Source organism: Sminthopsis crassicaudata, chromosome 1 (assembly GCF_048593235.1).
Source record: "Sminthopsis crassicaudata isolate SCR6 chromosome 1, ASM4859323v1, whole genome shotgun sequence".
NCBI classification, from domain to species: Eukaryota; Metazoa; Chordata; class Mammalia; order Dasyuromorphia; family Dasyuridae; genus Sminthopsis; species Sminthopsis crassicaudata.
The window spans coordinates 756,164,378-756,191,463 of NC_133617.1; the positions used below are offsets into that span (position 1 = coordinate 756,164,378).

General features: G+C 52.9%; 3 protein-coding genes across 6 annotated transcripts in view; all 3 read left to right on the forward strand.

Moving 5' to 3' along the window:
* The first annotated feature begins 6,114 nt into the window (after positions 1-6,114).
* On the forward strand, positions 6,115-8,643 carry GNGT1 (G protein subunit gamma transducin 1). The gene is made up of 2 exons (XM_074284608.1): positions 6,115-6,479; positions 8,301-8,643. Exons 1-2 carry the CDS (start codon positions 6,384-6,386, stop codon positions 8,427-8,429), a joined length of 225 nt encoding a protein of 74 aa, XP_074140709.1. The 5' UTR covers positions 6,115-6,383; the 3' UTR covers positions 8,430-8,643.
* A 2,174-nt stretch (positions 8,644-10,817) lies between these two features.
* Positions 10,818-17,067, forward strand: LOC141552144 (guanine nucleotide-binding protein G(I)/G(S)/G(O) subunit gamma-11-like). Of its 4 annotated transcripts, none has more exons than XM_074284614.1 (4): positions 10,818-10,992; positions 12,450-12,604; positions 13,279-13,380; positions 16,808-17,067. In XM_074284614.1, exons 3-4 carry the CDS (start codon positions 13,285-13,287, stop codon positions 16,931-16,933), a joined length of 222 nt encoding a protein of 73 aa, XP_074140715.1. In that variant the 5' UTR covers positions 10,818-10,992; positions 12,450-12,604; positions 13,279-13,284; the 3' UTR covers positions 16,934-17,067. The 4 variants fall into 4 exon arrangements, with proteins under 4 accessions (XP_074140715.1, XP_074140716.1, XP_074140714.1 ...); XM_074284613.1 differs by having other exon boundaries at positions 10,819-10,992; positions 12,450-12,598; positions 13,270-13,380; XM_074284615.1 differs by lacking the exon at positions 12,450-12,604.
* Positions 17,068-17,110: 43 nt separating this feature from the next.
* LOC141552142 (putative acyl-CoA dehydrogenase 6) overlaps positions 17,111-27,086 on the forward strand; it is a 34,122-nt gene continuing 24,146 nt past the window's right edge. The window contains exons 1-2 of the mRNA XM_074284610.1: positions 17,111-17,414; positions 26,632-26,752. Coding sequence (XP_074140711.1) covers positions 17,211-17,414; positions 26,632-26,752 — 325 coding nt within the window. The 5' untranslated portion in view covers positions 17,111-17,210. The remainder of the gene's footprint in view (positions 17,415-26,631; positions 26,753-27,086) is intronic.

Here is a 27,086-nt window from a genome sequence, read left to right on the forward strand (position 1 = left end):
GCATCCCACTAATTTTGGTATATAGTCTCATTATTGTCTTTCTCTTGGGTGAAATTGTTGAGTCTGATTTGCTGTTTCACCCCTTCATTCTTTAGGATGAGATTATTTAGTTTCCAATTACTTTTTCATCTATTTTCCCCTGGCTTTTTATTGAATATAATTTTCATTGAGTCATGATCTGAAAAGGATGCATTTTCTATATCTGCCTTTCTGCATTTGAATTTGAGGTCTTTATGCCCTAATATATGGTCAATTTTTGTGTGGGTTCCATCAGTTGCCAAGAAGAAAGTGTACTTCTTTCTGTCTCCATTCAGTTTTCTTCAAAGATCTATCATACCTAACTTTTCTAGTGTTCTATTTACCTCTTTAACTTGTTTCTTATTTTTTGATTTATCTAGTTCTGAGAGAGCAATGTTGAGATCTTCCACTATTATAGTTTTGCTGTCTATTTCTTCTTGCATCTCTCTTAACTTCTCCTTTAGGAAGTTAGATGCTATACTACTTGGTGCATATATGTTTAGTATTGATATTACTTCATTATCTATGCTGCCCTTTAGCAAGATATAGTGCCCTTCCTTATCTCTTTTAATCAGATCAATTTTTGCTTTTGCTTGATCTGAGATCAGGATGGCTAACCCTCCTTTTTGACTTTACTGAAGCATAGTAGCACAAAGGATTGTTGTTACACCAAGCTCAGGGCACCACGTGCTTGTTGGGCCTTAGTTCTGGACAAGTGTCTACTAATGTCTTGCCACTTGTTTTTCTACATGAGTGAGCTAACTTGTTTCATACATAATATAGCAACTGCTTGGAAAGCATTGTGGTAGAAATAAAACTTAGATTAATGCCTTGTATTCTATTCCACAATCCATTCTAAGTGGATATGTGACCTTAATATTAATGACCAGATTATAAAGAGAAAAGAAGCAGGGAATGTTTTTTCTCCTTTGTATTCCCAGCATTTAGGGGAAAGAGAAAGGAATAAGCATTTATTAAGTGCCCATTCTATGCTAATTATCTTACAAATATTGTCATAATTAATCCTTGCACCAACCCTAGGAAGCTGTTATTATTCCCGTTTTACAGTTGAGGAAGCAGATAGAAATGAAATGGCTTCCTCAGCTAAGGAAGCGAGGCTGGATTTGAATTCAGTGTTTTTGCTTGTCACCCAAAGAGCAATGAATGCTTGTTAACTTGACTTTACCCTCCTCTTGCCATCTTTAGCCACTTGAATCCATTCTTCTCCCACATCATAAATGAGCAAGACTTTAATAAATATCCACCGCATCCTAGGAACACTGCTTGGTACTGGATCTATGAAGAAAAAATAGGTCCTGTCCTGCACCTGTGCAGTCTAAAGGGAGAGACGACAGATTCTTTAGAGTGGCAGAACATGTTACACACAAAATCCATTCAAGCCGGTTCGACATTAGCAGCTAAAGGTGTCCTGAGGGCTGTGTGTGTGCTTGCACCATCAGCTTGGAACCAGGGGGAACTTTGAGTGGGGAACACGCACTGGTTGAAGGAGATGCTTAGGGTGCCCGACTTGCATTTCTAGTGAGGACCCTCTTAGGCCCTTTGCTTTGCTGGATTTTTCCCCTGAGAGTTTGTAAGCAGCTGGGTGGGGAGGGCTGAGACTTTGTGGGGGTTGTCCCAGGGAATATTGCATCCTGGGGTCTGCAGGACTTGTGAAGGGGAAACAAAGCCTGAGGGAGGCTGTTATGGGCCAGAACTTGAAACAAGGTGCTAATGCTTATGTACTTAGTTCACATCTTTAAAGGAGTTCACATAGTAGTTTACACATTCACACCTTTAGATAGCATATATAAGGAGGAGTTCACAAGCTCATTAAAGCACAAGCCCATTCTTGGACTTTGAGCAGATTCACAAGTCAGAAGCCCACAATCCCACTCTTGGAGGCAGAGAACATTCATTCCAGATTCCACCTTTGTTCTGGCTAGAGATTTGAAGAGAGCTCTTGGAAATTAGGAGAAAGATGGGCTTCTACTAAAGCTAATTGGGCCCCAGGAAAAGATTCAAGACTTTGAAGGACACAATAAAGGATCTGGACTTTAACTCCTGGCTGTATTTGAGACTATTGAACTGACCTGAAATGAAGGCTGCCTCCAGAAGCCCCCCAAGAAACCTGCTCCCAGAGAACGATTATATTTTAGAGAAGAGAACATTATATTTTGGCACCTGAATGTGGGACCAAGAACCTTTATCTGTGACTCAGAAATTAGGGTGAGTACAACAAGGAAACTTTGTTAAAGATCTAAAGTAGAATCTCAGCTGAAATGGGACAGATGTTTAGAAAACAACCTACTTTTCCTCTTCAAGGAAAATATTAGAGACCATTGCCAGACTGAAAAAAAATCAAGGCTTAATTGCAACCTGGGAGATGACTGAACTTTTAGAAACTGTGCAGTATACATCTCCTTGGTTCTCTAAGGAAAACTAATTGGATCCAAATGAGTGGAATTTAGTAGGAGAGCAACTAGGTGAATACTACAATTCCAATCCAAACTCAATTTCCAAAAATACACTTCATACGTACAATTTGATACAAGTGGCTTTAAGAAATTATATGTGTTAAACTAAGAAAAAAGAAGAGCAAAAGGGTGAGATCCAACTAAATTAGGTGAAAAGCATGAAGAATCAGATAAGAATTCACAGCAGGAGAAATTAGATCATTTCTAATCCCCTGCTCTACCTCCCTCAATTAATCCTTCATGGGTGGAGGGAGAAGGAGGGGGAGAAGCAGTAAGGCAATTAGAAGCACCTATTAAGCAGCCTATGACAAGATTACAAAAGGCATTGGTTAAGGCAAAAAATGAAGGACAGGATGTATCTGATTTTATAGATGCATACCCTGTGATTGAAGAGCTTGGCTCTTTAGGTCAAAAAAAGAGAAGACACACTCCTTTTGATCTGGGAAAAATTAAGGATTTGAAAAAGGGTTGCACTCTTTATGGGGCTACATCATCTTATGTTAAGATGTTACTAGATAATCAGCCAAAAAGCAATCACATGGCAGAAAGGGATTATACTTGGGGGGAATACAGCCTTTTAATCCAACAGGGCAGTGTCCAGTGCAAACAGCTCCAATGTAATTGACAGATGAGAAGAGATTTAGAAAGTGGTAAATAGAAAGGAATTAGGATAGTTTAACTGCCTGAGAGAGAGGGTTTGCTTGTATTCCTACAGATGGAGAAGGAAACAGATGGAGAAGAAAACAGATGGGTGGCAATGAGCACCTGGAGAAAGACAGAAAAAGAAAAAAATCTGGAAACAAAGGAGAAGATCTAAGAACAAAATCTGCAGGTGTCATTGGAGTCCTTAACACAAGATAAGACTGTTGCAGGACTTGAAAACCAGCAGGAATCATTGTATTTCCTAATATAAGATAAGACTATTGCAGGACTTGAAAACCAGCAGGAATCATTGGATTGCCTAACACAAGATGAGACTAATACAAGACTTCAAAACTTGCAGGAATTATTGGATTCTTGGCACATGAACTAATGGACAATAGATTCTTTCTGGACTATTTCTAGGACTTATGGACATGTATAAATCCTCATGTCGATTCATGTTATTTGTTACATCATTTCTAGCCTATGTTATATTTCTATATGCTTATGTAATTTATATAATTATGTATAATACCTCCCATATTGATGGATTTATGTATATCTGTTTTAAGAGTGAGCCCCTTCAGTAATCCACTAATCTGATTTGATTTCTCATTTCCTTTGGTATTTTCATCTCCCTTCCTGAGAAGTCTTTTTATGGTTTCATTCCTTTTTTGAGCAGTCAGGGAAGGTGTGATTACCTTCTTTTGGGGGGCTCTCACCTCCTTGAGAAGTCAGGGAGGTCATGACCACCTTATTTACTGAATCAAAAGAAAGTGGGAGCTGTTATGGGCCAGAACTTGAAAGAATGTGCTAATGCTTATGTACTTAGTTCACACGTTTAAAGGAGCTCACACCTTTAGGGAGCATATATAAGGAGGAGCCCCCTAAAGGACAAGTCCACTCTTGGACTTTGGGGAGATTCACAAGTCAGAAGCCCACAAGCCCACTCTTGGAGGCAAAGTCACATTCATTCCAGATTCCACCTTTGAGCTGGCTGGAGATTCAGAGGGAGCTCTTAGAAACAAGGAGAAAGGCCTCTACTAAAGCTAACCAGGCCCAGGAAAAGAGAAAAGACTTTGAAGGAGAAAATAAAGGATTTTGACTTTAACTCCTGGCTGCATTTGAGATTATTGAACTGAACTGAAATGAAGACTGCCTCCAGAAGCTCCCCAAGAATCCTGCTCCCAGAGAACGATTACAATTTAGAGAAGAGAACATTACAGGAGGCAACGTTTACATCCTACAGCTGAGCACCAGCAAGGAGGCCCCAGGATAGAAAGTCTAGGAGACAGTGAGACCTTGGTTCATTTGTGCCTAATTCTTTGTGACTTCATTGGGGCTTTCTTGGTGTGGAAAACATTCTGGAGTTTTGTTTCCTTCTCAAGCTCATTTTACAAATGAAGAAATTGAGGTTCTGCAGCCAGGAAGGATCTGGATTTGAACTCTGCTCTTCTAGATTTGTGGCCTGGTGCTCTATCTACTGCGTCACCTGGCGGTCTGGATCCGAGCGCCTTCCTTAAATAGGGATCATGGGGTTTAAAGGAAGCCAGGGAAGATCTGTGTGTGGGGAACAGCCCCTGGAAATGTCGTCAGGAGATGGAGGATCTTATGGGAGGAAGAGCAGAGAGGACACGTCACCTGGGGTGGGGGCCAGGTGTGCTGTAAAATGAGACTGGGATGGGAGAGGGGGAGAGTTACGAAGGCCTCTGAATGTCAGACCGAGAATTTTATATTTTATTTTGGAGATGACAGGGAACGCCTGGAGATTATAGAGATTTACATGGTTGCACCTGGGCTCCAGGAAAGTCACTTTGGTGACTTCATCGAGAATGGGGAGAGACTGGGGGCAGCGAGACCCACTAGCGGCTATAGCAATAGTCCAGGGAGGAGGAGATGAGGGCCTAGATCAGAGTGGGGGCAGGGTCAGAGGAGCGAAGGCAATATATGGGAGAGAAGCTGCAGGGGTGGGGGGCCCAGTGGGTTAGGGGCCGGCGGGGTGGGGAGGGGGGAAGTAGAGGGGAAGGGGCCCGGCAGGGGTTAGAATCATTCAGTTTTGGATATATTGAGTTTGAGATGTCTACAGGACATCGAATTCAAGCTGTCTGAAAGGCGGTTAGAGCTTTGCGGCTGGTGCTCGGCTGGACACTAGGACTGGACAGAGCGATCTAAGCACAGGGATGAGAATTGTGTTGGGCTGCTGGGTCAAGGTGAGGATTGAGGAAAGGCCATGCAGAAAGATGCAGTGGGGGAGGGGCATCCCTCAGTTTTTTATTCCTGGTTAAAATCTTAGGGATGAAAGGAATATCTGGGGGGGAGACCTTTGGTTTTCTCTTGGTTCGCCCTCCCCAACTGCCCCCACCCCCAAAGAAGCTAAAATAAGCCAAAGAGCTGGACGACTGCCAGGGAAACTCAGGAGGGCCTTCCTCACCCCGGCGAGCGGAGCTGGGTGGAAGGAGGGCCTTCCTCAGGTCCCTCTGGGTCAGCAATCCAGGCTGCCCCTTTCTCAGCTGATGATCCAGAGGGCCCTTTGCCCTTCCTCCTCCCCCTTCAGTGACCTCCTCCGTCTTCCCTGGTCCAAGGTCAGGGCTAGTAAAACCATGTAAAAGCCACTCCCCACCCCAAGGTCTCCCTCTATGGTGGGAGCCCCTTGTTGGGAGAGACCCCAGGGACAGGCCAAATAAATAAGCGCGGTGGGCTGTGCTTCCCCCTGGACTTCCTGATGTGTCCTTGGGGGCTCCGAGCACTTTCCTGGAATTACTTCCCCCCAGGATGTGGCTTGGTCCCTGGCAGCACTGGGTGCCCTCCCGGGCTGCGTCTCCGGGCCTGGCTGGGATCCAGACCTCCTCCTGGGCCCCCTAATGCCAGCTTAATCCCATCAGCATTTTAGTGGCTTAGTGCTCGGCTTCCCCAGTGACCCAGAAAGGAGGGAAAGCGTGAATCACCCCGTGACTACTCTGGGAAGAATGCACTTTCCCTGAGCAGGAAAGCCCAGTGGCTTGCCAGGCCCCTTTATCTTCAGTCCGGTGGACTCGGTGACCCGGCCTTGGGCCCAGGTTAGCCCTTGGCTTAATCACATTAGCAGAGCTTACATCAGGTGCTTTAAAACCCCGGGATTTGGGCGGTGGCGCAGGAGAGGGCTGGGAGCCAGGTCTGACTCGGTCAGGGAAGGGCAGACCGGGAGCAGAGCAAGCCCTTGGCAGCAGGGAGCGAGGCAGACTCCGGGGGGAAGGCCGGGCCTGGGCCAGCATGCCGGTGATCAATATTGAAGACCTGACGGAGAAGGACAAGCTGAAGATGGAGGTGGATCAGCTGAAGAAAGAGCTGACCCTCGAGAGGGCCGTGGTAAGTGGCCCTCTGGGGAGGCCGGGGAGCCCCTGGGGAGCTGGGGCCTGCTGTGACATGGGGGAGCTCAGGGGGTGCCCCTGCTGCCCTCCCCTAACTGGGCGCCAACTCTTGAGCAGGCCCAGGCGCGGCAGGCTGAGAAGCTGCCCTCCAAACCTAGTCCGGAGGAGAGCCCTGGGGTCCCTGAAGGGAAGGCGGGGCGGAGGCCCCATCGTTACGTCCTGCACGAGGGGCATGTCCCTGCGTTCTTTATCAGGCCGCGGGGTCCCACTACCCCTGCAAAAGGGCAGAGGAAACACTCCGACAAGGCTCTCGGGGGCTACTGCCCCTCTGCCCCCTCCCTACACCAGGTTGTGGCTCTAATCTGCAAAATGGGCCCGGCCCAAGGGAGGGAAGGGGAGAGAGGATCCTGTCCCATCCTGTTTGTGGGGTTCCTCTTGTTGCTTTTTGAGCTAGGGATGGACAAAGTGTCCTGCCCTGGGAGGGACCGACCCCTCAGAGATGTATCCAGAGGAAGGGGCTGACCCTCCTTGGGAGGGGGGGGCTCCCTGAAGAGGGGAGAGAGATTGCAGGTGTGGGGAAGTAGCCAGAGCTTCAGCCGGACATCGGTGCAGGGAGGGCCGGACTCCAGCATAAGGCCGGGAAGGGCTCAATAGCCCAGCAGAGGAGGCTGCCTTCTCCTGGGGTAGTAGGGAGCTACAGAAGGTCATGGGGAAGTGGGGCCAGATTGTGGGACTGTGCGGGAGGACAGGGAGGCACCGAGTCGCCCATCCTCAGCCTGGGAGCCCAGAGCAGGCATTTGTCCCCCTCTGCTTGGCGGGATCCTTCTTCCCGTCTACCGCCCTTAAGGTCTGTGGGCTCGCTGGCCAACGATCCCACAAACTGACATGTTTAGAAGGATCCAAGCACCCTCCCTGGCTCAAGAGCTTGCCAAGAGCCGGGGCCTGAAGTCGGGGGCTCAGGCTTTACCCTGGCCGTGGGCGGGGGCCGGCCTCCATCTCCGGGGAGGCACCTGGGCCCCTCCTCGGGCATCTAAGTGGGGGCCTGCGATCAAGGCGGCCCTTGGAGCAAGCTGGCCACAGAACCCGCGTCTGGGCTGGGCTGCTGGGAGAGCCTGGCCAAGAAGGCCGGGGGGCAAGAGGAGTCCAAGGAGGGGCTCATGGGGTCCTTGGGGTTGGATTTCTGAGCGCCTCCAAACCACACAGTCCTCCCCCGTCACACACAATCACATGTCACACATACAACACACACACAGTATAACATGCACCCACGCATACACAACAGGCTCACGCTCACTCCCACCGGGCCCGCAATGAGGCCCCCGACCAGGGGTGAGGAGAGCGCTGCTCTTCCCCTTATGTTCCGGGGATCGTCCCAGGCCCGAAGCCACCACAGTCTGGGTCCTCGGGGCAGCCCAGAACTCGGGGGCACTGGGGCTGAGGGGTCCCGGCACTCTCTTCATCCCCAGGGCTCCCAAAGGCCCCGGTGCAGGAGAGGGAGAAACCACAGGGTCTTCTGTGCCCGGGGAGGCCCACGGCCCAGCCCTTTCCCCGGGCACTGCCCCTGCCCACAGTCACCGAGGCTTTCCAGGCCCCCGATGCCCATGGCTCAAGATGCAGGCTCTTCACGGGCCGTCACCCCTCCAGGGGCAAGGTTCCTTCCTTTCTGTTGGTACTTCAGTACCTGGTGCCCACAGCTGTGGGTGTTCCCTGTGCCGGGGGCCTCTCTCTGTCCCCCCACCTCCCTTCCAGAAGCGCCTCTGCCCGGGTCCGGCCCATCCACCCGCGGGCAGCACTCCTCCCGCCTTTTCTCTTTCCAAAGGTCTCGAAATGCTGTGAAGAAGTGAGGGACTACATCGAGGAGAGGTCCGGGGAGGACCCGCTTGTGAAGGGAATCCCGGAGGACAAGAACCCCTTCAAGGAGATCAAGGGGGGCTGCGTCATCTCCTGAAAGCCCAGAGCCGCGACCAAGAACCTGTCGAATGAGTTTAGAATCCTTTGCTGCGCCAGCCCAGCGTCCGTGGGAATTGGGGCAGCCCCCCCCAACCCGCTCTGGACGAGAGGAAGACCTCTGGGCGCCGCAGGCTGCTGCTTTCTCCTCCCCCGCAGCCCCTCACCCTCCCAGGGTTCACCTTTAATAAAGATTGGAAAAGCGCTTCACAGAAGTGTCTCTCGGGCTTCTTGGGCTCACACATCTGGGTTGGGCGGTGATGGTCACTCTCTCATTAGGACTCTCCTTACTGGCTCAGAGGAGTCCCTCCCCACAGAGGGCCCCCGCTCTTCCCAATCTGGTCTTCTGGCACATGGGCGGGATTCTCCCCAGGGAGTTGGCCGAGCCAGGGCTGGCTGAAGGCCGGGGCAGGCCGGGGGGTCTGGGGCTGGCCAGGGCCTGGGACAGGCCGGAGGCCGGGGCTGGAGCTGGCTGAAGGCCGGGGCAGGCTGGAGGGCCTGGGACTGGCCGGAAGCCGGGGCAGGCCGGGGGGTGTAGGGCTGGCCGGGGGCTGGAGCTGACTGGGCTGGGACAGACTGGAGGCTGGGGCAGGCCGGGGGGCCTGGGACTGACCAGGGCCTGGGACTGGCCAGGGCCTGGGGTTGGCCAGGGGGTCTGGGGCTGGCCGGGCCTGGGCTGGCTAGGTCTGGGGCTGGCCAGGGCCTGGGACAGGCCGGAGGCCGGGGCTGGAGCTGACTGGGCTGGGACAGACTGGAGGCCGGGGCAGGCCGGGGGGCCTGGGACTGGCCAGGGCCTGGGGTTGGCCGGGGGTCTGGGGCTGGCTGGGCCTGGGATGGCTAGGTCTGGGGCTGGCCAGGGCCTGGGACAGGCCGGAGGCCGGGGCTGGAGCTGGCTGAAGGCCGGGGCAGGCTGGAGGGCCTGGGACTGGCCGGAAGCCGGGGCAGGCCGGGGGGTGTAGGGCTGGCCAGGGGCTGGAGCTGACTGGGCTGGGACAGACTGGAGGCTGGGGCAGGCTGGGGGGCCTGGGACTGGCCAGGGCCTGGGACTGGCCAGGGGGTCTGGGGCTGGCTGGGACTGGGCTGGCTAGGTCTGGGGCTGGCCGGGCCTGGGCTGGCTAGGTCTGGGGCTGGCCAGGGCCTGGGACAGGCCGGAGGCCGGGGCTGGAGCTGGCTGAAGGCCGGGGCAGGCTGGAGGGCCTGGGACTGGCCGGAAGCCGGGGCAGGCCGGGGGGTGTAGGGCTGGCCAGGGGCTGGAGCTGACTGGGCTGGGACAGACTGGAGGCTGGGGCAGGCCGGGGGGCCTGGGACTGGCCAGGGCCTGGGGTTGGCCAGGGGGTCTGGGGCTGGCTGGGCCTGGTCTGGCTAGGTCTGGGGCTGGCCAGGGCCTGGGACAGGCCGGAGGCCGGGGCTGGAGCTGGCTGAAGGCCGGGGCAGGCTGGAGGGTCTGGGACTGGCCAGGGCCTGGGGTTGGCTAGGGGGTCTGGGGCTGGCTGGGCCGGGGCTGGCTTCCAGTTTGTGACCAGGTTTAGTTTGCTCACTTCTTATTTTGCTTTCAGACAATTGGGCCTGGAAAAGCACTCACTGGGCCATCATGAGCCTCTCCGTTAGCCTCGGCTCCTCCAGACTGGGCTCCCCAGCCCCGTGGGCCAGGCTATGCCCCAAAGAGGCTCCCAGGCTCAAGCTGAGTTGGCCACAGGCTCCCCTTTGCCCCTGGAAGATGGGCACAGTTGGGGATCCTGTCCCATCCCCCCTGCGAGCCCCCAGAATCCTGCCTCCATTTCCATCCAGGAGCAGGCTGAGGTCCCTGGCTGGGTCTCGCCACCACCTCTGGGTGCCGAGAACTGAGCAGGGGAAAATGCTGCTGAAAACGCCAATTCTGGCAGAGAGGGAGGCACTCCCACTGCCCCAGCTAACAGCCGAGGAAACCAGAGGTGCAGGGACCCCCGAAGACCCCTCAGCCCAGGCTCCCCCCCTCCCAGGCTGGGTCCTCTGTTCTTCCTCCCTTCAGAGTCTCCAGGGCCAGGGAGCCCAGAAAAATGGGCCGCCCGATTCGTGTCTCCTAATGTGGCCTTCAAGGCAAGAAGGGAGCAGCCACGGCCAAGGGCCAAGATGGCAGCTGCGAGAGCAGTTTGCGGCGAGCGGGCTGCAGTCCCTTTTCTAACCGAATTCCGAGGCTGGCGGCGAGGGGGGTCGTAGACGGAGCGCCACTTTGCCCCGACCCCTTGCGAGGATGCCAGCGGACGTGGCCACAGCCAGAGAGGGAGGGCGGAGAGGCCCTCTCTGCAGTGAGGCTACCTTAGAGTGGGAGGAGTGTTTCACCCGGAGGGGGCCGTTCCCAGGCCACGGGTTTGGACAGAAGGGGCTGGAAGCCCTGGAAAGGCCAGACCGCCCCACGGCTGGGCGGAATCCAGGACCAGGGCGCTTTCCAGTAGAGACTCGGACAGGATAGAGGCCAGAGGGAGGAGGCCTGGGAAAGGAAAGGAAGTCCCTGCCATTGTCCCGGCCCAGCGCCTGCTGACCACTCCTTCCTGTTGTCCTCCGAGCTCATTCCTTCGGAAACGCAGGTAATCGGGGGAAAGGTGATGGAGGAAGAAGGGGAAGCCAGGGAGGGCAGGAGGCCTGAATGGGCGTCCTCCGTGGCTGTGGCTGTGACTGTGTCTGTATTCATGTATGACTGTGTCTGTGTCCGTGTCTGTGACCGCGTCTGTGACTGCGTCTGTGACTGTGTCCGTGACTGTGTCCGTGACTGTGTCCGTGTCCGTGTCTGTGTCCGTGTCCGTGTCCGTGTCCGTGACCTGGTCCGTGTCCAGCTCTCTGTAGCTGTCTATAAATTCAGTCTTTCACATGCCGTGGGCAAGGAGCGCTGCCAGGCTGGGGCAGGAGGGAGGGGCTCTGCCATTGGGGGGGGGGGCTGGACGGGAGGAAAATGCAGACCTGCGGAAACGAGGAGGGCCGGCCCAGGGGCCTGGAAGAGCAGCTCGGTCGGGGAGCCCAGCTGAAGACTGGGGGAGGAGGGCACGGGAGCAAGGGAAGGGGGGAGCGTCTGAGTGACAGGGAGGAAAGAGGCTGTCCCGCCTAGCCGGGCTTTCCAGCCTAGCCGGGCTTTCCAGCTGGAGGGGCCCGGGAGGCTTGTAGGCCCTGGGGAAGGGGCCTTGAACAACAGAGCGATTGGGGCGGTGGCATCTCCCCTGGAGGGTACCTGGTGCTTTGGGCGGGCAAGGGGCTGAGCGTGAGGCGCAGCTCCTGACAGGCCCCGGCTGGGGGGGTGGGGCGGGGGTTCGGACCCGGAGGAAGCCAGGGCCAGCTCCGTCCCCAGGGCTTTTTCTCCTCATCTCCCAAAAGGATCAGGGAGTTCGCTGGGGGAAAGCTTTTAAAAAGCCGAGAAGGAGGCCGGCGGGAAGGGGGCGGACGCAGCTTTCAGAGCTGGGCCCCCTCAAACTCCGCACTCTGCCCCCCAAATGTCCGAGTCATTAAAGCCAAGAGCTTAAAGTTCAGAATGAAAAAGTTCTGGGCTGAGGGCAGAGCCTTCCACAGAGTGGCATCCTCTGGGGGGGGGGCACGTGTACAGTGCAGGGGGGGACGTGCTAAAGAGGGGGCCCGTGGGAGTGGGGAGGGGGCGGGCTAAAGAGGGGGGCCTGTCTGAGGGGGAGGGGGGCGGGATAAAGAGGGGGCCGTCGGAGGGGGGAGGGCTGCTAAAGAGGGGGCCCGTCGGAGGGGGGAGGGGGCGTGCTAAAGAGAGGGGGCCCGTCGGAGGGGGGAGGGGGGCGGGATAAAGAGGGGGCCGTCGGAGGGGGGAGGGCTGCTAAAGAGGGGGCCGTCAGAGGGAGCGGAGGGGTACAGGAAAGGGGGAGAGTCGGTCCAAGGCGGTATGGGACGCTGGAGGGGCGGGGGAGGGGCGGGCGCTCCCCAGGCAGCGTGGTGGCAGGAGGGGGGGGCAGAGTGGAGGCCGGGGCGGGAGGGAACCCGCGAGGGGAGCAGGGTTCCCAAAGGACGCATCCTCTTCCTTGTTTCACACACAAAGCCCGGATGTGACTCTAAAGAACCAGAAGCCCGGCCCCTGCCCGTGGCCAGCTTCCCGGCCGCGCCTGCTCTGGGCCGGTGTCCGAGGGCTGAGGCTGAGGCGGGCGCCCCGCGTTCGAATTGTGACAGCGCCGCTTGTTAGCGGAGAGGCTTCAGGCAAGTCCCTCCCCCCAGGGCAGCCTCGGGAGGCCTGGGCTGGGAGCGGAGGCTCTGGAAGAGGGGAGAACACGGGGGTTCCTCGGGGGATCGGGGTGGCCTGGGGCCCTGGGCTGGTCTGGGACTCTGGCTCCGGCCCGGGTTTAGGTCCGGGGCCCTGGGCTGGTCTGGGACTCTGGGCTCCGGCCCGGGTTTAGGTCTGGGGCCCTGGGCTGGTCTGGGACTCTGGGCTCCGGCCCGGGTTTAGGTCTGGGGCCCTGGGCTGGTCTGGGACTCTGGGCTCCGGCGGGTCCCCGGACTCCCCTGGCCATCCTGACCGGCCCGCAGCGGCCCCTTGGCTCCTCGGTTTCCTGTTCCCCCCTCACCTCCCCCCGCCCGGCCTCGGGCCTGGAAGGGACCTGGCGCCTCCTGAGACAGACTCGGTCCCCCAGAGACCCTGGGGACGCCGGGAGGGCGGGGAGGCCGCGGCTCTGAGGAGCTGAGAAGTCGGGGAGCTGCCCCCTGGGATTAGACGCGATGCGGGAGGGCGCGGGGCGGGTGGGTGTGGCGGACGGCGTGCCCGGAGCGCCCCAGTGGGAGTGGGTGGGGAGGTAGACGAGGTTCTGGGGGGGGTCTGTGCAGGGAGCTGAGACGCATGGGCCGGAGCTCAGGGGACCCCGTTTCACCTTCAGCAGGAGAAGATGCCCGCCGTTCACGTGGAAGACCTGTCGGAGAAGGACAAGCTGAAGATGGAGGTGGCCCAGCTCCGGAAGGAGGCAAAGCTGCAGAGGCAGCAGGTGGGCCCTCCCCAGCCCACCAACCCAGGCGGCCTTCCCGCCCGGGGAGCCTCTCTGGGCCTGCTCTAGGCTGCCGTGGGAAGGAGGAGCCCGCCGGGCAGCGGCCCAGCTGAGGGCAAATGGAGAGCCGGGGGTGCCCCGCCCAAGGTCCCGAAGCTGTCTCTTCCTGGGGGAGAATGCTGAGGAAATTGAGGTCACCCCCTCGATAGGATGTGTGGGGTTGGTTCTTGCAGCCCTGCCCCAGGGGAGGATGCAGGCTCCTGACCTCCAGAACCACTGAGGCAGCCTCAAGTTTGGGTCCCAAAGGCTCCCCCATCTGAGGCAGCCCCGGAATCCTCGGCTCCACGCCCGCCTCTGCCAGGTCCCCCTTTCTCCCACAATGCCGGGGAGGGGAGAGGTTCCAGGCCCAGCTTGAGGGAGCGGCCCCGGCTAGATCTCTCCCAACGACCTTTCAGGGAAACTTGAGAGAACCCTTCTTCCGTCCGCTCTCAATGACAAGCGTTTCTTTGCACAAAATCAGTGCCCCAATTGGAGCGGATTGGCACCCGGGGAGGGAGCGGGCAGGGGGCACTCGAGGGGACTGGGCCGGCTCCAATGTCTGTGCCCCCAGAGGTCTGGGGCCGGCCTGGGAAGGTGAGCAACTCCCGGGTGTGCCGTTTCTCCTCCTGTGCCGAATGTGCCATCTGCCCTCCCTTCTCCCCGCTTGGACAGGTTTCTGGAAGGCAGATTCTTGTCATTTTGTCTCTGGTGGCCCAGAGCCCGGCCTAATGCTGGCACAAGCTCTGTCCGCCCTTGCTGCGCTAAATGACATACGGTGTGATGAGCAAGAGCAAGGACTTGGTCTCCTTTGGGCCAGATCCAGCTTTGGGCTGTGTCTAGAGACCAGTCCTGTTTATAAAGGGTTAAAGGACCAAACTACCTTTGGGACAGTCACACACTGAGCTGAGCCAGCTTTCAGCGTCCGGGAACACCCGAAAAGTCAATAATGCTTTTGGTAATGTGCTTATTTTGATTTTTCTCTCCATGGGATTGAGGGAGATGTTAAGCAACTATCAGGCATCTCTCCCTCCCTCCTACCCTCCTCTCTCTCTCTGTCTCTCTCTGTTTTTTTGTCTCTGTCTGTCTCTGTCTTTGTTTCTGGGTCTCTCTGTCTCTATCTGTGTGTCTGTGTGTCGTGTGTCTCTGTCTCTATTTGTCTTTCTCTCTTTGTCTCTGTGTGTGTGTGTGTGTGTCTCTCTCTGTGTCTCTGTTTGTCTATCTCTCCCTGTCTCTGTCTCTCTCTCTTCCTCCCTATTTCTCTCCGCCTCCCCGCCCCTCTCTGCCTTAGTGTGTTCAGGCACAGGTAGGGCAGCTTGCTCCCACTCCCTCGTGAAGGCGCAGTGCCGGTGTCGCCTCTTGGTGAGACTTTGCCAGCTACTTGCGGCTTGGCGTGATCCCTTCCTCCTGGAACCGGGCAGTTTGCCTCGTTGCTCACCCTCCCCGACCTCGCCGTTTTGCGGGGCTCGTTTTTGCGGGGCTCGTTCTTCCTGTTAGACTGCAAGTTTCGGAGGGCACGGACAGTTTGGTCTCGGGGCCCACAGGTATTTAGCAGCAAATGTGTGTTGAGAGGAGTATTTGTTGGTGGCTGCTGGGATAGGGATGTCAAGGTCAGAGATGGAAAGGGGAGACTTGGCTTTCAAACGCAAAACCTATAGGATGGCCCTGACCAGGGCAGGATCCTAAACAAATCCCTGGTCTGGTCCGGGGGGCCACGTTGGAGATGGGCCATGACTAATCCTGGGGCCGGGATCTCCATGAAAGGGTCGCCACTCCCCCATCCCCTTTTCCTCCCGGATGACTAATGGACTTGGAAATCTGAGGGTTAACGTGGCTCAGGGAGGGCCAGGAAGTGGTTCGGGGAGGGGACCCAGGCAAGATAAGGCAAAGCTCAGCAGTGGAGCCTACATTGCAGCGAGAGGAGGATGGAGAGGAGGGGCCGTGACAGTGGCTTTGAGGTGACTGGAGGGAATAGGTGACAAAGTGAGCGCAGTGTAGGGAGAGCATCCAGAGGTGGAAGGAGACCTATTTACCCTGCCCTGGACAGACTCCCTTGGCCACATTGTGCCCAGTTGGAAGTGGTGAGAGCCTGCCTCCAAGCCAGGAAGGAAAGAAAGAAGCATTTATTGGCGCCAAATAAGAGCTTCCCACATTTTATCTCCCTGGGAGTCGAGTCTCACCCCGGACTATCTGAATGGATGATCCCGGGCACACGGCCGTTCCCGGCAGTTACCTCAGACAGGACGGGCAAGGGTCGCGGCTCTGGGCACGGGCAGAGATGCTCCGCACCGGTGGAATCCCACTCCGGGCTACAGTTTAGGAAGAACATTAAGAAGCCGGCGAGCGTCCAGGAGGGGCGACCAGTAGAGAGCTTCAAGTTTGTGCCCGGGGAAGGCGGGTTGAAGCAATCGGGGTTATTTAGGCTGGCAAATGGAGGCTTAAGGGGTGGAGGCCCGTCCAAGCCTCTGAGGGGCTGGGATACGAAGGGCTTCCCCTGGCCTCAGGACAGGGACTGGAGCAGTGGGGAGGAAGCTAGATCCGCTGTGAAGGAGCACTGAAAGCTGGCAAGGTGGGGGTGGAGTGAGAGATAGGCAATAGAGCCGGCTGCCCCCCCACCCCACGAGGTGGACCAGCAGAGGCAGGGGGTGGGTGGGCTCAGGCGGCTTCCTTTCCGAAGGCAGCGGGGTCCAGAGGCCCCGAGTTAATGTTCCACCTCAGGTTTCCCTCTTGGCTGGACTTTGCACACAGTACAGCGGAGCATTTACAAATTAGGGTCAGACCTTATTTTGCTGGGCTCCGTGACCCCTAACGAATGGTCCGGGGCAGCCAGGCGGGTACCTGACGGACAGTCCCAATATGGCCTCAGACACTTAACAGCCGTGTGATAGGGGGGAAGAGAGAGAGACAGAGACACAGAGAGACAGAGAGAGACGCACACAGAGCCAGCGAGCAAGTCCCTTCATCCCGTTTGTCTCGGTTTCCTCGCCTGTCGAATAAACACTCCAGTGTCTTCACTGAGGAAATCTCAGAGGGGGAGCTGGACCGAGCCCCGGAACAAGCCCCTCCCCAAGAGCGGGGCTTGGAGCGGGGCTTGGGGACCAGGGAATTCAGGAGGGAAATAAGGGGCCTGGCTCTAAGGCCAGTGCTGGGAACAGGCCTCTCGCGGGAGCTGGACGTTTGGAGCAGCTTCCTCAGGACAAAGTTCTGGGGTCCCTTGGGGTCCCCGGAGCCTGGCATCCACGTAAGACCCGGCCAAGCCCCGAAGCATTTAGTAGACACCTGCTGTGTGCGGGGCGCTGAGGCTGAGAGAAAGGCCAGGGCTCTGCCGGGCCGCAGTGGCAGGCAGCTGGCCGGGAGCTGTCCCCCCTGACGTGCTGCTCTCTGCTTGCAGGTTTCCAAGTGTTCTGAGGAAATCAAAAAGTACATCGAGGCGCGCTGCGGCGAGGACCCCCTGGTGAAGGGCATCCCCGAGGACAAGAACCCCTACAAGGAGAAGGCGGGCTGCACCATCTCTTGAGCGGCGCCCGGGACGCCCGCCAAGCGTCCGGCCCCCGGATCCCGGGGCTCCCCCGGGGGCTGCGGAGAGAGCTGGGCCGCCCCGCCCGCGCCTTCCCCACGCTTTTCCCTCAATAAAGCTGGCTCCCTCCCCTCTTCACTCCTCCCTCTCTGGGCCTGGGCGGGCGCGGGCTGGGCCGGGGGAGGAGCGCCTGGAGAGGAGCCGGGCAGAGCCGTAGTGGGAGCCGAGCTCCGTCCCTGCCTGCCGCGCCAGCCCCCGGCTCGCTCGCTCGCTCAGGATGGCCGGCCGCTGGCTGAGAAGCCCCGACGTGGGCCGGGCGCTGTGGCTGAGGAGCCCCGACGTGGCCCGGGCGTTATGGCCGCGGCTCCCCGGGGGCGCCCGCCGCTGCTCCTCGGCAGAGACCGCCCTGGACGGCCCCGGCAGCGCCGACCCCCTGAGCTACACGGAGGAGCACCGGGCCCTGCGGGAGACCCTGCGCAAGGTAGAGGCAGCCCGCCCAGCGAGGAGGGTCTCCGCCCCCCCCCCCCTCCTCCTCCTTCCCTCTTCTTCCTTCCCTCTTAGCGGAGCCCCTCTGGGACCCCGACCAGGTCTCTCCCCTCGGCTGTGAAGGCCCGCCCCCGGAAATCGCCCCCAGGAGTGAAGGACCCCAACGGCGCCCGCCCTCTCTCCCTGGGCAGGAGGAGGTCGGAGCCTCCCGTTCCCACGCTGGCTTTCTGCTGGTCGTCCCGTCGGGGAACGTCGGATGGGCGGACGGCGGGAACCTCGGAGAGCGGCTGTCTCCCTGAGCGTTCCCGGTGCGGCCTGGGGGGGGGGCGTCATCTCCCCCCGCCGCCTAGCCTAGTGGGGACTGCGGGGGACCTAGCGCGCCCCCCCCCCCTCGTCTAAAGCGTCCTTCGCTCCGTCTCTCCTTCCCTCTCTTTGCCTCTTTCCTTCTGTTTCTCCGCCTCTCCGTGTCCTTAGTCTCTTGCCGATCTTTCCCCTTCTTCCTCTGTTGTCTCTTTCTTCCCGGTCAGTCTCGCTTGTCTCTGTAGCTCCGAGTCTCTGTCCACTATCTTCCCCCCCCCCCCAGGCTGTCTGTACCGTGAGAATAACAGGATGGGGCCTCCCGCCTCAAAGGTTGTGGGGGAGCACTGGGAAGATGCCCCACCCGCACCGTTTGGAACCTTTAGTTCTCAAGCCTTGAAGAAAGAGCAAAAACAAGGGTTCTGTGTGTCAGGGCCTGCTAAGGGCTGAGAGACCAAATCAAAGAGGAGTAGGTACCAATGGGGGGGGGGGTTCCAGCAGCTGGGGGCAGGCCCAGGAGCCGAGCTGGCCTGGACACCTTCCCCAGAGGAGGACCCTAAGCCAAACCCTGGACGGGCTGCCTGGGACAATCCCATCAGCTCCATCTATTCCATCCATTTTGAGGCTCCAATAGTTCTTGCCCAAGAGCAACGTTTGTGTTGCAATAAGGAGACAAAATTATCAACAAGTCGCTGCCAAATGTTCTGCCCTTTCTCCTGAGTTGGCTAATAGTCTTGAAATTTCTTGTTTGTTGAGTTACAGACAGAAATGCCCCCTAACAAGGGGGCAGAGAGTGAAAGGGAAGTGGAGGGAAGTTTTCTCCAATTCTTGGTAGAACATCTGGCTGTTTCAGCTCCCTCTGGGTGGGCTTCTTCCCTCCCTTGGAAGAGGTGGAAGTCCCCCAACTTCATGTGCTTCAGCTCAGAGCCAAGAAGCTCTTCTGGAGGGGGAAAGAGGGGCTCCCTTCCCAAGGGAAAGGCCCACGAAGGGCCTTGGGATGAGTTAGCAGTCATTGACCTGGAAGGAGAGGTTCCCGGGTACTAGGGTTGATGAGATACTGTGTAGAACATGGAGGACGTAGGTCCACTCTAGGCCCTCTGTGCCGCTGGCACATGGGACAATTCTACACATGGACTACCTTGGGGAGTCGTTGCTGAGTGCACACCCTGAAGCCTGCTAGTGTGGGGGCTTATTTTTAAAATTGAATTAACCTCTCTCTTCACCAACTTTAGAACCTCTGAGAATGAGTCTATATGTATATTCATAAAATTTAAAAAGTTAGTGTTGACAATGGACATTTTTTATGCAGCACCCCAAAGTTCAGAGTTTGCTTCATATTCCTCAAGACAACTCTGTGGAATAAGCACCTGAGCCACTATCCTAAACAGATCGAGAAACTAAGTCTTGGAAATTGAGTCACAGCGACTAGTAGGCACCTGAGGGGGGTTTTACATGTAGCTTTTGGGGATCCAAGCCCAGCGATCTCTCCTTTTGGCCACTTCACCACTGGACACATCTGTATTATATTAGACATCTCAAACACACCCTGGACAAAACAGACCACCCCTTATTTGTCAATACAACAAATAATTTTCCAGGCAGTTGTGGCAAGTTATGAATGAGACAAAGGTACAGTGCCTGCCTCAGGCAGGGGGTTTGCAGTCTCATGGGCAGAAGAGTGGTGGAGAGGGGACAGAAGGTACTCGGTACAGAGGGCAGAATGTTCCATGCTTACATCACATTACCTTGAAGGCTGTGAGCCTTCTAACAAGGAAGGTTTTGCTTCATCTTCCAACCCTCCAGGAAGAGGGGATAAGTCAAGGATAAGTGTAAAGGGCTAGAACTGAGCAATGCACTTGGATAATGAAGCACGTGAGACTAATTGCCAATTGGACGGTTCCCTATTAACTTGTTTGAAGGTTGACCCTCCCCAGCTGTTCTGTGCTGACTTGATTGGTGGGACAAAGAGGGAAGTGACTTGTGTGGGAGGAGTAAGAAAAACTTGGGTGGTGGAACTCACACTCACTCACACTCGTGACCTGGCATTAGAGGGGACGTTAAAAATCAAGAATAAAGATGTTTAGTGATCCTGACTCCGGCTGATTTCTGGGAAGACAGAGTTCCAGCAGATAAGAGTTGAGAAGGTGTGAGAGGGTCCAAGCTTGGGTAATCTTTGCAGGGAGGGCATCTCGGGCATCCTCACCCTCCAGGCACTCAGGGTAGCCACCTTGGAATCACTGGGGTTCTTCCCTCATCCACTTAGTTGCCAGTCATCAATTCTACCAACTGCCCTCCCAGCTTGTATTGACCAGTTCTTCCAGCCCAGTTTCCCTTAACCTTCTTTGGAGACTAGAAAAGGAGGGATTGCTCACCTTTATCACTCCAGGTCTGGAGGCCAGAGAGCATCATAAAATCTTGGCTTCCAAAGCAGCTGGGTTTTTGTCCTGCATGCCAGGTGCTGAGGAGCCCAACCTCAGCTTCATTGGCTGCTTGCCTCAGGGAACAAGGCTTATGATGGGGGAAGGTGGGAGGGAAGGAGGATGGATTTCTATGAACAGTCCCCAACTGCATCCTACATCAGCAGTGAGAGGTCAGGGGAGCAGAGGACTTGTCTTTTGCTCTTTCCCAGTGACATAATTGTAGCAATGGCTTTCTTTTCTTTTTTAAATCACAGAGACTTTTAAATTCCACACCCAGTGCCAAATTCTTTCCATCCCTCTCTCTCTCCCCTACCCCAAAAGAGGGCAAGAAAAACAAAGCACTTTACAAATATATGTAGTGAAGTAAAACTAAATTTTCTTAACTTTCAATTTTATTAGTCTCTCCATTGTTTTTCAGAATTTCCAATTTAATGTTTAATTGGAGACTTTTAATTTGTTCTTTTTCCAGCTTTTTTAGTTTCATGCCCAGTTTGTTGACCTATCATTTCTCTATTTTATTGACATAAGCATTTAGAGATATAACATTTCCCCTAAGTATTGCTTTAGCTGTATCCCATACATTTTGGTACGTTTCATTATTGTCATTCCCTTAGATGAAATTACAGATTGTTTCTATGAGTTGTTCTTTGACCCACTCATTCTTTAGGATACTATCATTTTGTTTCCAAATAATTTTAAGTATATTTTTCATGCCCCTTTATAAAATTAAATATTTATTGCATCATGACCTGAAAATGATTCATTTACTGTTTATGCCTTTCTGCATTTGGTGGTTAGGTTTTATGTCCTAAACATGGTCAATTTTTGTGTAGGTGCCATATATCACTGAGAAAAAAGAGTATTCTATTCTATCTCCATTCAATTTTCTCCAAAGATCTATCATATCTAATTTAAAAAAAAATATATTCATCTCCTTAACTTCTTGTTTTGTTTGTTGATTAGATTTATCCAGTTCTGAGAGGGGAAATTAAGATCCCCCACAAGGATAGTTTTACTGTCTATTTTTTTCCTTTAACTCACTTAACTTCTTTAGAAATCTGGATGCTATGTTGTTTTGGTGCATTTATGTTTAACATTGGTATGACTTCATTGTCTTTGCTCCTTTTAGCAAGATATAGTTGCCTTCCTTATCTCCTTTAATTAGATTTTTTTTTTTTGCTTTGTCTAAGATCATGAATGCTATCTCTGCCTTCTTCTTCTTCTTCTTTTTTTTTTTTTCCCTTAGGTGAATCATAATAGCCTTTTGCTTTTACTCTGTGTGTGTCTCTTCAAGTCTGTTTCCTGTAAACAACATATTGTAGGATTCTGCTTTTTAATCCACTCCATTATCCATTTCTGTTTTGTGGGAGAGTTTGTCACATTCACAAGTCACATTGATAATGAGATTGACACGTGCATTGCCAGAGCTAGCTTGGCATTTGGGAGGCTCCCAAGGAAAGTGTGGGAGAGGAGAGGTATAGGACGGACTGCCAAACTGAAAGTCTACGGAGCCATTGCGCCAACCCCAAAGCCATATGTCTGTGAAACCGGGACAGTCTGCCAGCTCCGCAGAAGGAAGCTGGGTTGTTTCCATTTGTCTTGGGAAGATTGTGAAGCTCACCTGGCAGGGTAAGATATCAGACAGTGAGGTCCTTTTCTAGAACTAAAATGCCAAGCACTTCAACTCTGCTGCAGAGGGCATGACTGTCAGCTGGCCATATTGTTTGAATGTGAAATGTATGCTTGCCAAAAAAATTTATTTTATGGAAAACTCACACAGAGAAAGTGCTCACAAGGTCATCAGAAAAAGCGATACAAAGACACTCCCGAGATCTCATGAGAACTTTAGAGCTGATTGTATGACGTGGGAAACACCGGTACAGGACCGCTCAGCATGGCATGCCGCTCCCTGAGTGAAGCAGAATTGTTTCAGCCCAGAGGCAATACACAAAATCAGAGAGGCTATCTCAGATGTTCAAGGGCAATGCTTGTGTCCCACGATTTGCGTGGGAAGAGCTTTCTGAGCTCATGTTGATCTGATCAGCCACAGCTGCATACACTGTAACTCAATTCTAACTTAGTGATGTTGTTTTGGTCCTCTTTGAAAATGGACTACAATAGCAACAATTTATACTTCCTTCTGTCGGACATTCTCTCCCCTTTCAGCCCCTCCTCACCAGTGTTTTGCTGCTGACCACCACCTCCTTCCCAGTCCCCCACTTTTTTGTTCCCCTTCCCCTCTTATTTCCCTAGAGGGTAAGATACATACATATCTTCATACATCTCTGCTCTTGGGGTACAAGGAGCACTGTTCCAAGTTTCTTGTATTGAAGCCAGAGGCCTGATCCCCAGCCTTCTGCCCCGGGACATCCACATCCCGGCGTTCACTTGTTGTTTCAAGGGAAATTGAGAAGACTTCAGGCAACTTTCTGCCTTTTCTCCACCATCTTGGTTCTGCCTCCTATTTTTATTAAATAATATTTTATGTTTTCCTATTTACACATAAAGACAATTTTAACTTATATTTTAGGATTAGGTTATTTGATTTCCAATGAAATTTCAGTCAAAAGTCCTTTATTTAAAATAATTTTATTGTATGATGGCCTAATAATAATTTGTCTGAGATGTTTTTATGGCCAATTTTTGCAAAAATGCTATACATAGCTAAGAAATAGGTGTGCTCTTCTATTTTTATTCATTCTTCTTCAAATTGCTTTTTGCTGTTGTTCAATCATTCAGTCCTGACTATTCTTTTTGACCCTGTGAAACATAGCAGGCCAATGGTGTCCATGGAGTTTTTTTGCTCCTGGCTACTGGAGTAGTTTGCCATTTTCTTCTCCAATTAGAAATTAATTGGTATAATTGTATTTTGAAGTGCTTACTTGAATAATAATTTATCATGGTTATTTTAACATTGAAACTCATATTTGAAAATGTACTAATTTTTTAAAAATTCAATATATGCTGATTTGTTTCTGAAGTGACTATACTTACAACAAAAATATTTTCAGAGTGCTGAAGTTATATTTGGTTAATCAGTTACAAAAAATTATAAAATGAAATAATCTTCTACAATTTATTTTCTAGAAGTCTAATATTTATATATTTTCCCCTAAAATTCTACTTATCTCCTTGGTTTCTCCTTAATTTCTTTTTTTATTTTATGTTTAGGTTTATTGAGATCTGAGAAGTATCAATTGATGTCCCCTACTAGTATAGTTTATTGCCTATTTCACCAGTAACTCATCTAGCTATTTCTTTAATGGATGCTGTGTTATTTAGTGTATATATGTTTAGTATTGATATTCATTTATTGTCTGTGGTGCCTTTTAGCAAAGTAAGTTTTGTCTGAAGTCGTGATTGCCACTTCTATCTTTTTTTTTTAAACTTTGTTAAAACACAATAGATTTTGCTCAAACCTCTTATTTTAACTCTATATGAATCTTTTTGTTCCAAACGTGTTTCTTATAAACATTAAACTGCTGGATTCTTGTTTCTATTCCATTCTGCTATCTCCTGTATTATGTGTGAATTCATTCAATTGCAACTTAGAGTTGTGATCAATAACTTCATGTTTCCCTCCTTCTTATTTTCCTATATTTATCCTTTCTTTGTTTTCACCATTTCCTTCTCAAGAGTTTGTTTTGCTTCTGACTAATTCTTTAGCTGGTCTTCCATCTTATCCCACCCTTCACCTTTTCTCTCCTACTTCCCTCCTAAGTGAGGTGAATTTCTGCACCCAATTGTGCGTTTTTTTTTTTTCCTTTCCCTGATCCAGTTCAGAGGAAAGTAAAGTCAAAGTGTTGCCTGCTTCCCACTTCTGCCCTCTCCATTGTACACACTTTCTTGCTCACACCATTTCCTGTCATTCATCCTTCCCTCTTTCTCACCCATTCTTTTCCACTTTTCCATTCTCTTGAGATCATTCCAAAACAATGGGATCACCCTTAGACCCTCTATCTAATTAGGCTGCTTTTAGTAGCCCTTGTGATAATGACATTTTGAGGAGTGTGGCTGCTGAAAGATAAAATGACTGAAGAACAAGGTTCCAGCTTCTGAGGGTATTACTGTGTTAAGCAATTCATGGCAACTGCATAACAAACCAGAGCCAGGACTTCTCGGGTTGGCACTGAACCGCACATACAGGCAACCTGGGAGGGGGAGAGTGAACAGGTCCAGAACATTCAGGTGTCCCACTCTCCATCTCCCAAGTGTCTGTATTCAGTCAAAGGAACATGGAAACAGTAACTGTTGTTCCGACAGGGCTAGTTTTTCAGATAAGACATAAGGGTTGCTGGAGATGTGTAATTGTGAGAAAGCTCATTGCGTCAGTCTTAGGATGTGACCAAGTTTCTGGTCAGCATACTCTACATCCCTAGTTAAGGGTCTCTAAGCAACAGGTAGCAATGGTCTAGCTTCCCAGCCATTCGGGACTAGGTGCAAACAATGTAAAAAAGCTTTCTCACAATTCCCTTAATTGAGTAGTTTTCTCACAAAACAGACATCGGACCCATGATTGAATAGAAAGGGACTCCACTAAATCCAGAATTGAGTCACAAGATAGTCAGTGTGGTTCACTTAATTCCCCCATTTCCTGAGGGCAGGGACTGGGAGGGAGGTGTGTTCTTGAAGCATTATAAAAACTTGTTGAATGAATTCAAACTTCTTAGTTGGCTTGTAGGCATGATAGGGCTCTCCGAGTCCTTGTTTGTTTAAAGGGACTTGGGTCATGTTTAAGGAGAGAAAATAAAACATGGCGGACTCAGTGAGAGCTGAATCAGGGCATCAGAGAGCATAGGAATCACATGCCCACTCTGCTGTCCAAAACTGCTGTGCAGAATGACCAGAGCCCAGCATGCTGGAGGCTGTTGGTTAGCCATGTTCATGAGGGGACAGAGTTAGCATTAGCTTTCCTCAGCAGGGCAGGGAAAGACATTTTGCAGGATTATAATAAGTGGTATTTAGTCATCTCTCCATACGATACCCTCTCCCCCCCCCCCCAAACACATACAGACAGAGAGACAGACACATACACACAGAAAGATAGAGAGAGAGACAGAGACAGAGAGAGACGGACAGAGAGGGACAGAGAGGGACAGACAGAGAGGGACAGACAGGGAGACAGAGAGGGAAGGAGGGAGAAAAGAGACAGGGAAGAAGGGAAGAAGGGAGAGAAAGACATTCACCCACCAAAAGTGCAAAGGGACAGGAGACAGGGCAACTGAATGATTTTATGCAAACATATTGAGACATTGGGTGTTTAATCCAATATATGTGTAAATAAACATGCACACGTGTCCACAGTTTGTCCATGGATAATTGTCATGGGGAGAAGGGAGCTCTTAGTAAGCTCCTTCTACCAGTTCCGGTTTCAGAGAGTGGTCCGAGGCACAGAGAGTTAAATTGATGAGCTTTGTATCCCCTAGATTCCCCTGGAGGCAATAAAAAATCCCCTTTCAGTCAGCCGCAGGCTTAAAGTGAAAAAATTCCCAAATTATTAATTGCAAAAATGAAAGTTTATTGTTGGATAGAAATTAGTTTGCTAGAAGATTGACTTCGACAGTGGCAAAGTCCTAACAGGGAAATGGAGTCTGGCACGGAGAAGAGCATGCCTCCTCCGTGGCAGAGGGTCCTAGCAGCTGAGAATGCTACTTTAGGCCTTCGGCAAGGACTGAGTCCCGAAACTGCCCTGGAAAAGGAGTCCCCAGGTTTAGATGCTTATCAGTATCCAGCCCGGATCTCCTATTGGAATCAGCAACACTTCAAAGGGGGGTTTTTTGACCAGGATTTCTAATTGAATCCAAGGCTCTGCATCCCGGAAAGAAAACTTATCTGGGGCCTTCCCCAGGAGGGGCTGAGACTTCAAAGGGATCACAGATCAGTGAGATTTTTTTTTGCTGAGGCAGGTGGTGACTTGAGGTGACTTGCCCAGGGTCACACAGCCAGGAAGTCTTAAGCGTCTGTGGTCAGATTTGAACCCAGGTCCTCCTGACTTCAAGGCTGGTCCTCTGTCCGCTGTGCCCCCTAGCCGCCCCTGGGATCACAGATCAAAAGGGAGCACAGTTTCAGAGTGATAGTCTTAAAGGGAACGCAGCTTCTAAAGGGAACAGTTTCCCTCCCACTTCAGAAGAATCGCGGGGGTCCCGCAGCCAAGGCGCTTACTGTGCAGGCAGGCAGGGTTTGAGCCCAGGTCTCCCTCACTCCTGGTCTGGCCACGTCCTTTACGTGATCCAAGGACGGTTAGCGCATTCCCAATAAAGGCATTGGGTGAAAGGGCAGTTTGCTATTGATTCAGCCTCAAACTTTGGAGAAAAGTGGAGGATTTCTTTCTGAAACGGGGAAGACTCATTCCAGCTGGACACGGGTCAGGAAACACCCGGCACTTGAAAAACAGAAGGCAGAGCTGAGGATCAGTTGGGATTTTAGAATGGACCCGGGGCTCCTGCGGGAAAAGTTTCCCTGACGGGATGGCTTTTGTGTTTCTTTTCATTGTAGATTATCGATAAGGAGATTAACCCATTTGTGGACAAATGGGAAGAAGAAAGATGCTTCCCAGCCCACCATGTGTTCAAGATTCTAGGGCAAGCTGGCTTCCTGGGGGTGAACAAGGCCACAAGTAAGAGGGGACATGGGAGGATTCCAGTGGTTCCATTAAACACTGGGGGTGGAGCTGCTCTTTGCGGGGTATTTTTGAAAGCTGGTGTGCTCCCTAGTGTGCTTGGAGGGGATGATTGCTGTAGATTCACTGAGAACTCTGCTCAGTCTGAGACCAATCAAGAGGGGGCCACTCATTTGGAGGCAGAAAGGTTCCCCCTCTTTCTGGCGGGTTTGGGAAGGAGGGATTTCCTCCGAGGGATCAGGGAGCTGCCTCCCCACGGCCCCGGAAATGCTGATTCATCCGAATGCGGAGGACTGCAGGAAAGGACAAGGAGAATTAGTGTCTATGGAGG